Source organism: Oncorhynchus keta, chromosome 13, assembly GCF_023373465.1.
Source record: "Oncorhynchus keta strain PuntledgeMale-10-30-2019 chromosome 13, Oket_V2, whole genome shotgun sequence".
Lineage (NCBI taxonomy): Eukaryota > Metazoa > Chordata > Actinopteri > Salmoniformes > Salmonidae > Oncorhynchus > Oncorhynchus keta.
In genome coordinates this window covers 9,508,149-9,520,648 of record NC_068433.1, presented here as the reverse complement: position 1 = coordinate 9,520,648, position 12,500 = coordinate 9,508,149, and the positions used below count along the sequence as shown (strand labels likewise).

Here is a 12,500-nt window from a genome sequence, read left to right as displayed (position 1 = left end):
ATTTGCAGCAGTTAACACCCTTACTTCGACTTGAAGTGTAAAAAAGGTCAAGCAACTCCCTTATGGCATACATACAGTACTCCCTTATGGTATACATACAGTACTCCCTTATGGTATACATACAGTACTCCCTTAGTAGTTCACAATACCCCCCACATACAGTACTCCCTTATGGTATACATACAGTACTCCCTTATGGTATACATACAGTACTCCCTTATGGTATACATACAGTACTCCCTTATGGTATACATACAGTACTCCCTTATGGTATACATACAGTACTCCCTTATGGTATACATACAGTACTCCCTTATGGCATACATACAGTACTCCCTTATGGTATACATACAGTACTCCCTTATGGTATACATACAGTACTCCCTTATGGTTTACATACAGTACTCCCTTATGGTATACATATACCCCTTATGGTTTACACATACAGTACTCCCTTAGTAGTACTCACAATACCAGTACCCCTTATGGTTTACATACAGTACTCCCTTATGGTATACATATAGTATACATACCTCCTTATGGTATACATACAGTACTCCCTTATGGTCATACCCCCATACAGTACTCCCTTAGTAGTTCACAATACCCCCACATACAGTACTCCCTTAGGTATAGTTCCCTTACATACAGTACTCCCTTATGGTATACATACAGTACTCCCTTAGTAGTTCACAATACCCCCCACATACAGTACTCCCTTAGTAGTTCACAATACCCCCCACATACAGCACTCCCTTATGGTATACATATAGTACTCCCTTATGGTATACATACAGTACTCCCTTATGGTATACATACAGTACTCCCTTAGTAGTTCACAATACCCCCCACATACAGTACTCCCTTAGTAGTTCACAATACCCCCCACATACAGCACTCCCTTATGGTATACATACAGTACTCCCTTATGGTATACATACAGTACTCCCTTATGGTATACATACAGTACTCCCTTATGGTATACATACAGTACTCCCTTATGGTATACATACATGGTTTACATACCCTTTGTATGGTAGTTCATGGTATACATACAGTACCCCCACATACAGGTATACATACAGTACTCCCTTATGGTATACATACAGTACTCCCTTATGGTATACATACAGTACTCCCTTAGTAGTTCACAATACCCCCCACATACAGTACTCCCTTATGGTATACATACAGTACTCCCTTATGGTATACATACAGTACTCCCTTATGGTATACATACAGTACTCCCTTATGGTATACATACAGTACTCCCTTATGGTTTACATACAGTACTCCCTTATGGTATACATACAGTACTCCCTTATGGTATACATACAGTACTCCCTTATGGTATACATACAGTACTCCCTTATGGTATACATACAGTACTCCTTTATGGTATACATACAGTACTCCCTTAGTAGTTCACAATACCCCCCTCTTCACCCTGCTGTGTGGTATACATACAGTACTCCCTTCCTCCTGCTGTGTGGTACGCATACAGTACTCCCTTCCTCCTGCTGTGTGGTATACATACAGTACTCCCTTCCTCCTGCTGTGTGGTACACATACAGTACTCCCTTCCTCCTGCTGTGTGGTATACATACAGTACTCCCTTCCTCCTGCTGTGTGGTATACATACAGTACTCCCTTCTCCCTGCTGTATGGTACACATACAGTACTCCCTTCCTCCTGCTGTGTGGTATACATACAGTACTCCCTTCCTCCTGCTGTGTGGTACACATACAGTACTCCCTTCCTCCTGCTGTGTGGTATGCATACAGTACTCCCTTCCTCCTGCTGTATGGTATACATACAGTACTCCCTTCCTCCTGCTGTGTGGTATACATACAGTACTCCCTTCCTCCTGCTGTGTGGTATACATACAGTACTCCCTTCCTCCTGCTGTGTGGTATGCATACAGTACTCCCTTCCTCCTGCTGTGTGGTATACATACAGTACTCCCTTCCTGTGTGGTACGCATACAGTACTCCCTTCCTCCTGCAGTATGGTACACATACAGTACTCCCTTCCTCCTGCTGTGTGGTACACATACAGTACTCCCTTCCTCCTGCTGTGTGGTATACATACAGTACTCCCTTCCTCCTGCTGTGTGGTACACATACAGTACTCCCTTCCTCCTGCTGTGTGGTATACATACAGTACTCCCTTCCTCCTGCTGTGTGGTACGCATACAGTACTCCCTTCCTCCTGCAGTATGGTACACATACAGTACTCCCTTCCTCCTGCTGTGTGGTACACATACAGTACTCCCTTCCCCCTGCTGTATGGTACACATACAGTACTCCCTTCCTCCTGCTGTGTGGTACACATACAGTACTCCCTTCCTCCTGCAGTATGGTACACATACAGTACTCCCTTCCTCCTACGTTTACCTATTTTATACTTCAACTGTATCCCCTACACATTTTAAACTTAACCTCCTGTCCTCTGTGCCATGGAATAGAATCCCCTTTGTCCGGGCGTTCCTCCCTCCCTCCTATAGTCCAGCTAGTGACCCCGACGCCATCTTATTCTCTCTTGTAGCCGTTCCGCCGAGTGACCTTCTCGGTGGTGAGCCAACCCCAGGACCCACACCAGCAGGGATCGCTGCAGAGCTGCTACGACAGCGGGCTGGAGGAGTCGGAGACGCCCAGCAGCAAGAGCTCTTCGGGGGGCCCCAGGCTGGGTGCATTGCCCCTGCCCGAGGACAGCTACGAGAGGACCACGCCGGATGGCAGTGTCGGTGAGGCAGAGCATATGGAAAATGGTAGGGGCAAACACTAGAGAGCAGATATAAAGTGCAATACACATTGAGACATATATTCTACACTGAGTATACAGGTGAACATCGAGGTAGATACAGATTGGTGTAGATGTGTACTTCCCAACGTGTAGGAGATCTTGCGTGTAGAGCAAGCAGGTGGTATTGTGCGTTATGGGTGTGAGTTGGATTTTTAAGGTTGATTTTGAACAGGGAAGTGAGGTCTGGATCGTTAGGGAGTGTTTGATATGGCCTCAGCTAGTGCAGGTTGAATTTAATTTCAGACCATGTATGCATTCACCAAGTGAATATAATCTGAAGCACAGGCAGGTTTTGCTTTAGCCTTTGATGCACGCTCCTCGTCTCGTCTTGAAAGACCTGGGTTAATTTGATTAAGTTTGAGTAGATGTAATACGCTTTTGAATTTATTTCCATATTAGATCAAGGCCTTGGTAGTTAATCTTCCGGTATGTTCTGTGGACCGCGTCCCCTTGCTAGTGGAATTTCATCTAAACCTACTGTTCATCTACCTGGTTGGATTGATTTTCTACGTGATCTTTATTTTTTTGCCCCCCCTCCCCTACTTTTCCATGTTCCATCGTATCCTTCGAAGGCATTGAGCTAGATCCTAGAACAAGCTAACTGCAGTACAGATGGATCCATGAGGATTCACTGTCTGACGGTGGTTTATTTGTCTACAATCAGTGGTTTGCACGTGGAGCTGATTCTCTTGTAGATTTTAAAGGGATGGAAGATACCCCAAAGCATGCTACCTTAGCTTCATCCTTAGGCTCCGTTTCTACCCTTGGTTTAGCACAAACTATTACCTAAAGACCTGTTTACACACTGTATTATGTGATTTTAGAATCAAAACCACAACTCTGGTGTCGTGTGGCAAGCTGTTTTATCTATCCATTGCTGAATCTGCAGCCCTAGTAGATGTATTCTGTGGCACGGGTTTAGAGGTAATGGACCCACTAATAGCCTGGTTTAGATCTAACAAGCTTTGGCCATTTTAAGACTGTAAGCCTGAGCAGGGTGACTTTACGAGTGGCGGAAGATCAGGATATTCAAATTGCGTAAATCTTCTGTGATTTCCTTGTGTGCAATGTTTCAAGGCTTTGTGTCCCACAGTTTATCTGATGGGAAGTCAAACCTTGTCACATCTACAGTCCAAATAAAGTCCATATTTTCACAATTCCTAATCTAACTACATTTCTATAAAGATGATAGGAGACCGGAATTTGACCTGCAGGTTGTCAATCTGTCTGACTTTGAAATGAACCTGCGCATAGATTTACCAACAGACAGACAGAAACACAGACAGACAGACAGACAGACAGACAGACAGACAGACAGACAGACAGACAGACAGACAGACAGACAGACAGACAGACAGACAGACAGATAGACCGATCCAGACAGACAGACAGATCCAGACAGACAGACAGACAGATCCAGAGAGATAGACCGATCCAGACAGACAGACAGACAGATCCAGAGAGATAGACCGATCCAGACAGACAGACACAATATTCAACTCTGGGTGTCTCAAATTAGCTTTTTAATTGAGCCATTCTCTGAGAACATTGAGGCTACTTAATGTAGATTAAAAACACTTTGTATGTCAGATGACTCAGGTCTACTCAGTGTGGGCTGGGGGCAGCTGGGATTTAAGGCCTCTCTTTCGGAACAATAGCTGACCATTTACGGGCGAAATTAGCCGCAATTAAAGGCTCGTTTCAATTTGGTCTGCTCTTAAAGTAATTGGAAAGAAGGAATCAATATGAGACAGGTAGATTAGATCAAAACTGGGTCTGCCTATCAATCAAGTCCAATGAGGTCAAAAAGAGAAAGAGTTGGAAAAAAGACACACTTTGTTGGAAAAGATTGAAATGAAAGTTTTTTGATTACTGCTATAGAGAGCAGTGGAGGCTGCTGAGGGGAGGATGGCTCAAAGTAATGGCCGGAATGGAACGAATGGAACGCCATCAAACACATGGAAACCATGGAGACCACGTGTTTGATGGATTTGATACCGTTCCACTGATTCCCGCTCTAGCAATTACCATAAAGCCCCGTCTTCCCTTATTAAGATGCCATCACTCTCCTCTGGCAGAGAGATCAGTTCTGAACTGGGCTTTGTATTTCTGTGGTCTCTCATTTGCTCTATGTGGAAAACAACGTCAAGGTCAAACACGGCAAGGTAGATGAATGGTAGACGAGTATAGAATCAGAACAGTGACCACTACACACAATCTTAAAGGAGGATCAGTTCTGTGTGTGTGTGTGTGTGTGTGTGTGTGCGTGCGTGCGTGCGTGCGTGCGTGCGTGCGTGTGTCCTTTTTGCCCCTGCTTTCTTCAGTGTGTATATTTCTCCTAGTTGATGTATTCTGTGGCACGGGGAAAACCAGCCAGGGTTTAGAGGTAATGGACCCACTAATAGGCTGGTTGAGATAGAACAAGCCGTGGCTGTCCTCAGTGTGTATGTTTCTCAGCTACCTTTTTCACCACACACGTTATCTATATCTCTAATTTATATCTTATAATATCTATATCTTCTCAATTGCTAAAATGACTCCCTCGTACAGCAGTCACAGCACACGCAGTCACAGCACACGTTGACTCCCCAGCGCTACGTTGACTCCCCAGCGCTACGTTGACTCCCGAGCGCTACGTTGACTCCCCAGCGCTACGTTGACTCCCCAGCGCTACGTTGACTCCCCAGCACTACGTTGACTCCCCAGCGCTACGTTGACTCCCCAGCGCTACGTTGACTCCCCAGCGCTACGTTGACTCCCCAGCGCTACGTTGACTCCCCAACGCTACGTTGACTCCCCAGCGCTACGTTGACTCCCCAGCGCTACGTTGACTCCCCAACGCTACGTTGACTCCCCAGCGCTACGTTGACTCGCTGCTAACTCCGCCGTCCATTAAAACGGAGAGTTTCCCTGACACAAAAAGAAAGAGGAGAACAAAAGTTAGCAGATGGCCGTGTAGACTCGGCGCTAGGGCATCGTTAGGCTGTGGTCGTCAGGGTTACGTGAGAGATGTTCAGTGACGGTAGGAGCGGCGCGGGTGGGGGGGCGCTGCCGTCTGACGGAGGAGGGATGGAGGAAGGGGAATTGGAGGGTTCACGATACATCAGGACTTTCCCAGTCTGGTTATTCCATCTTCGTGGAGAAAGGGGGTTGAAATGTTATCCTGATTCACACCGAGCAGAGATAACGTTAGCTGTGCATAGGGACTGTAGATCAGAAAGTGCAGAAAATGGCTTCACAATCATGTTGAATTAGTCACTAAACTCCCCAACTCTCCAACTCCTTCCAAACTCTGTGTCATAGAGCAGCACTACTGCTAACTTAGGCTAAGCTAAAGTCTGTGTTATTTAGTAATGCTATGAGAGACAGAGAGAGAGAGAGAGAGAGAGACAAAGAGAGACAAAGAGAGACAAAGAGAGAGAGAGAGTCACAGACACAAACAGTCACTTAATGTCACAGAGAGAGAAGGGGAGGGTATGAGAGAAATATAGCATGTTATTTAAAGGTAGGAAGAGCAAAGGTACCAATGAGCACTCAACTATTCATCTATACCTGTTGTTTACGAAGCGTGTGACAAATAACATTTGATTTGATTTTAATATGTGATGCCAGAGAGAGGTAAAAGGAGAGAGCGATCTAGCAACATGTATGTGTGAGGCGCAGGCTGAGAGAGTGAAACGGAAGAGATGGAGCAGGGTGCTGCTAGCATTAGCATTCATAGAGAAGAGTTGGAGAGATGGAGCAGGGTGCTGCTAGCATTAGCATTCATAGCAAAGAGTTGGAGAGATGGAGCAGGGTGCTGCTAGCATTAGCATGCATAGAGAAGAGTTGGAGATGGAGCAGGGTGCTGCTAGCATTGGAGAGAGATGGAGCTGCTAGGGTGCTGCTGCTAGCATTAGCATTCAGGGTGCTGCTAGCATTAGCATGCATAGAGAAGAGTTGGAGAGATGGAGCAGGGTGCTGCTAGCATTAGCATTCATAGAGAAGAGTTGGAGAGATGGAGCAGGGTGCTGCTAGCATTAGCATTCATAGCGAAGAGTTGGAGAGATGGAGCAGTATTCAGCTAGCATTAGCATGCATAGAGGGAAGTCTCTTGATTTGGCTGCAGTGAGACATCCTGTCATCTCTCCTCCTCTTTCTCTTTCCTCTCTGTCCTGCTGGGTGTTGAGAGGGAAATCTCTGGGCGCTGCCACTGGTTCACAAACATCATTAAGCGCCTGGAGCCCTGCTCAATGCAAAGTGCCACATCGTAACCATTGCATTTATCACTCAGGTTCACGCTTTAGGCCTTTCTCTCTCTGTCCCTCCCTCCCTCCTCTCTCTCTTTCTCTCTCTCTGTCTCTCTCGCTCTCTTTCACTCTCTCTCTCTGTCCCTCCCTCCCTCCCTCCCTCCTCTCTTTCTCTCTCTATCTCTCTCGCTCTCTTTCACTCTCTCTCTCTGTCTGTCTCTCTCGCTCTCTTTCACTCTCTCTCTGTCCCTCCCTCCTCCTCTCTCTCTCTCTCTCTCTGTCTCTCTCGCTCTCTTTCATCTCTCTCTCTGTCCCTCCCTCTCCCTCACTCTCTCTCTGTCCCTCCCTCCCTCCCTCCTCTCTCTCTCTCTGTCTCTCTCGCTCTCTTTCATCTCTCTCTCTGTCCCTCCCTCCCTCCTCTCTCTCTCTCTCTCTCGTCTGTCTCTCTCGCTCTCTTTCACTCTCTCTCTCTGTCCCTCCCTCCTGTCTCCCTCCCTCCCTCTCTCTCTCTCTGTCTGTCTCTCTCGCTCTCTTTCACTCTCTCTCTCTGTCCCTCCCTCCCTCCTCTCTCTCTCTCTGTCTGTCTCTCTCGGTCTCTTTCACTCTCTCTCTCTGTCCCTCCCTCCCTCCCTCCTCTCTCTCTCTGTCTGTCTCTCTCGCTCTTTCACTCTCTCTCTCTGTCCCTCCCTCCCTCCCTCCTCTCTCTCTCTGTCTGTCTCTCTCGCTCTCTTTCACTCTCTCTCTCTGTCCCTCCCTCCCTCATCTCTCTCTCTCTCTCTGTCTGTCTCTCTCGCTCTCTTTCACTCTCTCTCTCTGTCCCTCCCTCCCTCCTCTCTCTCTCTCTGTCTGTCTCTCTCGCTCTCTTTCCTCTCTCTCTCTGTCCCTCCCTCCCTCCCTCCTCTCTCTCTCTGTCTGTCTCTCTCGCTCTCTTTCACTCTCTCTCTCTGTCCCTCCCTCCCTCCTCTCTCTCTCTGTCTCTCTCGCTCTCTTTCACTCTCTCTGTCCCTCCCTCCCTCATCTCTCTCTCTGTCTGTCTCTCTCGCTCTCTTTCACTCTCTCTCTCTGTCCCTCCCTCCCTCCTCTCTCTCTCTCTGTCTGTCTCTCTCGCTCTCTTTCACTCTCTCTCTGTCCCTCCCTCCCTCCTCTCTCTCTCTCTGTCTGTCTCTCTCGCTCTCTTTCTTTCACTATCTCTCTGTCCCTCCCTCCCTTTCTTCTCTCTCTCTTTCTCATTCATCCCCTCTGTCTCACAGCCATGTTTTCTGACTGCCTAGAGAAGCACAGTAGATCATGATGTTATTGTTGTGTTATCAGTGAGTGGGGTGGCACGTCTCAGAGAAACTCAGTTCATTAAGCAAGCCCCAATCCCAGGGCCAGATGGTTAAGAGAGCCCATTTAATTAAAGCCATTCATATTTCAAGAGCTTAGCAGCACTGATGCAGTTGCCTGCCTTATTTCCCCGACCCGGGTGGAACGATGACAGAAAGTGTGTTTGGGTAAAGGCGGAAGACACACAAATACAATAAACATACACACACACACACACACACACACACACACACCTATCTAGTGGTGAATACTTCAAGGGCTATTGGCCGATTGGATTCATTGTGTAATTGTATTGGCTGATTGGATTCATCGTGTAATTGTATTGGCTGATTGGATTTATCGTGTAATTGTATTGGCCGATTGTATTCATTGGGCGTGTATGCTACTGTACATGTGGCAGTGTATGCATAAACATGTGTGGGTTGGGCCTCCCATTCAGAGCAGTGTAGTGGAAAATCACACACTCAGAGACCTCACGCCGTCAATATGTGTTTCACCTCCTCTCCAAGGTCATATTGTCCACGTGTACACACACTGTACAAGAACAGAGTTAAAAACACTGTGGCTGACACTTCAAATCAGCCACACAGTGGAATGTCTGCCCGCATGTATCTTAGTCAGTTATGCATCCTCACTCCTGAGTGTGTGTGTGTGTGTGTGTGTGTGTGTGTGTGTGTGTGTGTGTGTGTGTGTGTGTGTGTGTGTGTGTGTGTGTGTGTGTGTGTGTGTGTGTGTGTGTGTGTGTGTGTGTGTGTGTGTGTGTGTATTGGGGAGCCATTATGTGTGCATTGCCCTAACGAACAATCTCTAGCGAACGGTCTAGAACTAGCAGTCTCTAACGAGCTGTCTCTAGTGAGCAATCTCTAGTGAACGGTCTCTAACGAGCAGTCTCTAGTGAGCAGTCTCTAGCGAACGGTCTCTAGCGAGCAGTCTCTAGTGAGCAGTCTCTAACGGCATTCTCTAGCGAGCAGTCTCTAGTGAGCAGTCTCTAACGGGCATTCTCTAGCGAGCAGTCTCTAGTGGGCAGTCTCTAACGAACAGTCTCTAACGGGCATTCTCTGACGAACAGTCTCTAGTGAGCAGTCTCTAATTCTCTAGAAGTCTCTAGTGAGCGGTCTCTAACGGGCATTCTCTAGCGAGCAGTCTCTAGTGAGCAGTCTCTAACAGGCATCTCTAGTGAGCAGTCTCTAGTGAGCAGTCTCTAACGGGCATTCTCTACCAGTCTCTAGTGAGCAGTCTCTAACGGGCATTCTCTAGATCTCTATCAGTCTCTACCAGTCTCTATAAACCATTCTCTGACAGATAGTCTCTAGTGAGCAGTCATACGAACGGTCTCATATAAAGTACAGTCTCCAGTGAGCGGTAGCATTCTGCAGCAGTCTCTAGTGAGCAGTCTCTAGGGCATTCTCTAGCGAGCAGTCTCTATGAGCAGTCTCTACAAAGTCTCTAGTATAGTCTCCATCAGTCTCTAACGAACAGTCTCTAGTGAATGGTCCTCCACCCCTCATGACAGGAGGAATGATTGATCACTACCCCTATAAACCAGGCAGATATTCAAATCATACGCAGGTGTCATATAAAGTACACACAATAGCATACTGCACATGTCCAGTCAGACCAGCTAGTCTATACACTGACAGTACACAGTATCTAGTATAGTCTCCATCATAACAGAGTAACATAAAATACAGAGTATATACACTGACAGTACACAGTACCCAGTATAGTCTCCATCATAACAGAGTAACATAAAATACAGAGTGTATACACTGACAGTACACAGTATCCAGTATAGTCTCCATCATAACAGAGTAACATAAAATACAGAGTGTATACACTGACGGTACACAGTATCCAGTATAGTCTCCTTCATAAAAGAGTAACATGAAATACAAGAAAAAAAGGATCACCAGAAAGATGAGTAACCCATTCTCCTGTGGTTGGCTTTGTCCTCTGAGCTGTACTGTGGAAGACAAGAGGGCAAACAAATGCACACACACACAGCCATGTAATGTGGACCTGAAAATTGGGGTGTTTGTGTGTACCGAGGCACGGACTGACTCCCACTCTGACCAAGGTAAATTTATCTAGGTCTGGGGGAGATTAGAGTAGATACGCTGCAGACATTTTGAGACTAGTACAAAGAAAAGCACCACAGAGAAGAAGGCGGCCATGTTGTTTTGGAGGGAAATATTTGTCCACTTCCGTTGTTATAGTACACTATAGTGAGAAACAGACCTGCATTTCAGGAATTATTTTAATTTTATTTCTCTGTTATTTTACCAGGTAAGTTGACTGAGAACACGTTCTCATTTGCAGCAACGACCTGGGGAATAGTTACAGGGGAGAGGAGGGGGATGAATGAGCCAATTGTAAACAGGGTGATTATTAGGTGACCGTGATGGTTTGAGGGCCAGATTGGGAATTTAGCCAGGACACCGGGGTTAACACCCCTACTCTTACGATAAGTGCCATGGGATCTTTAATGACCTCAGAGAGTCAGGACACCCATTTAACGTCCCATCCGAAAGACAGCACCTGACACAGGGTAGTGTTCCCAATCACTGCCCTGGGGCATTGGGATCTTTTTTTAGACCAGAGGATAGAGTGCCTCCTACTGGCCCTCGAACACCACTTCCAGCAGCATCTGGTCTCCCATCCAGGGACTGACCAGGACCAACCTTGCTTAGCTTCAGAAGCAAGCCAGCAGTGGTATGCAGGGTGGTATGCTGCTGACCAGGACCAACCCTGCTTAGCTTCAGAAGAAAGCCAGCAGTGGTATGCAGGGTGGTATGCTGCTGACCAGGACCAACCCTGCTTAGCTTCAGAAGAAAGCCAGCAGTGGTATGCAGGGTGGTATGCTTAGCTTCAGAAGAAAGCCAGGTGGTATGCAGGGTGGTATGCACCAGGACCAACCCTGCTTAGCTTCAGAAGAAAGCCAGCAGTGGTATGCAGGGTGGTATGCTGCTGACCAGGACCAACCCTGCTTAGCTTCAGAAGAAAGCCAGCAGTGGTATGCAGGGTGGTATGCTGCTGACCAGGACCAACCCTGCTTAGCTTCAGAAGAAAGCCAGCAGTGGTATGCAGGGTGGTATGCTGCTGACCAGGACCAACCCTGCTTAGCTTCAGAAGAAAGCCAGCGGTGGTATGCAGGGTGGTATGCTGCTGGCAAATACTAAAATAAACCAAAGAAAATGACGGACATGTTGTTTTGGAGGGTAAATAGGTTTTCACATCACATATTACCACTTCTATTGGAATATTACAATGCATTCTTCAATATCCTGTACATCTATGTTTGAACAGAGACCTGCACTTCTAGAGGGACTAGCATGGTTTGAGAGCCACAATGGAAGGAGACATGAGTGGTTTGTCAATCAGGGCCAGTACAGTCCTACTCTTGTGTGTGGATTTTAGGTGCAACTCAGCGTCAACTAGTCAATTTGGCGCGCTTCCAATCACACTGGCACATGCTATCTGAGAGAAAAATTAAATTCTGCAGCAGCTGTTGATTTGAAATGTTCCTGCTTTAATTTTTGTATTTGTCGTTGTTTCGCTCCCTCAATCCGTCTTGGTTTCTTGGTGGGACATCTGTGTCAGCTGGTGAAGGGAGGGGGAACAGGTGGGGTGGTCTGCAATGAAGACAAACAAAACACCTTGGAGACATTCAGCCAATTCCTCCCTGTCCTCCATGTTTCTGTCTTCCGTCTCTCCCCTATACTCTATCTATTTCCCCTATACTCTGTCTGTCTCCCCTATACTCTATCTGTCTCCCCTATACTCTATCTGTCTCCCCTATACTCTATCTGTCTCCCCTTTCTATATCTGTCTCCCCTATACTCTATCTGTCTCCCCTATAATCTATCTGTCTCCCCTATACTCTGTCTGTCTCCCCTATACTCTATCTGTCTCCCCTATACTATATCTGTCTCCCCTATACTCTATCTATTTCCCCTATACTATGTCTGTCTCCCCTATACTCTATCTGTCTCCCCTATACTCTATCTGTCTCCCCTATACTCTATCTGTCTCCCCTATACTCTATCTGTCTCCCCTATACTCTATCTGTCTCCCCTATAATCTATCTGTTTCCCCTATAATCTGTCTGTCTCCCCTATACTCTATCTGTCTCCCCTATAC

General features: G+C 46.7%; 1 protein-coding gene across 5 annotated transcripts in view; it reads left to right on the top strand.

Annotated features, from left to right (window-relative positions):
- The window catches only part of pcdh7b (protocadherin 7b), a 254,456-nt gene that overhangs the window by 128,830 nt on the left and 113,126 nt on the right, over positions 1-12,500 (top strand). For 2 of the 5 annotated variants that reach the window (XM_052459306.1, XM_052459308.1), the window contains exon 2: positions 2,548-2,746. The exons of 1 other annotated variant lie outside the window; for it this stretch is intronic. In XM_052459306.1, the coding sequence (XP_052315266.1) occupies positions 2,548-2,746 (199 nt within the window). Of the gene's footprint in view, positions 1-2,547; positions 2,771-12,500 lie in introns of all 5 variants that reach the window. 2 more of the 5 variants (XM_052459305.1, XM_052459307.1) reach the window with 1 other exon arrangement.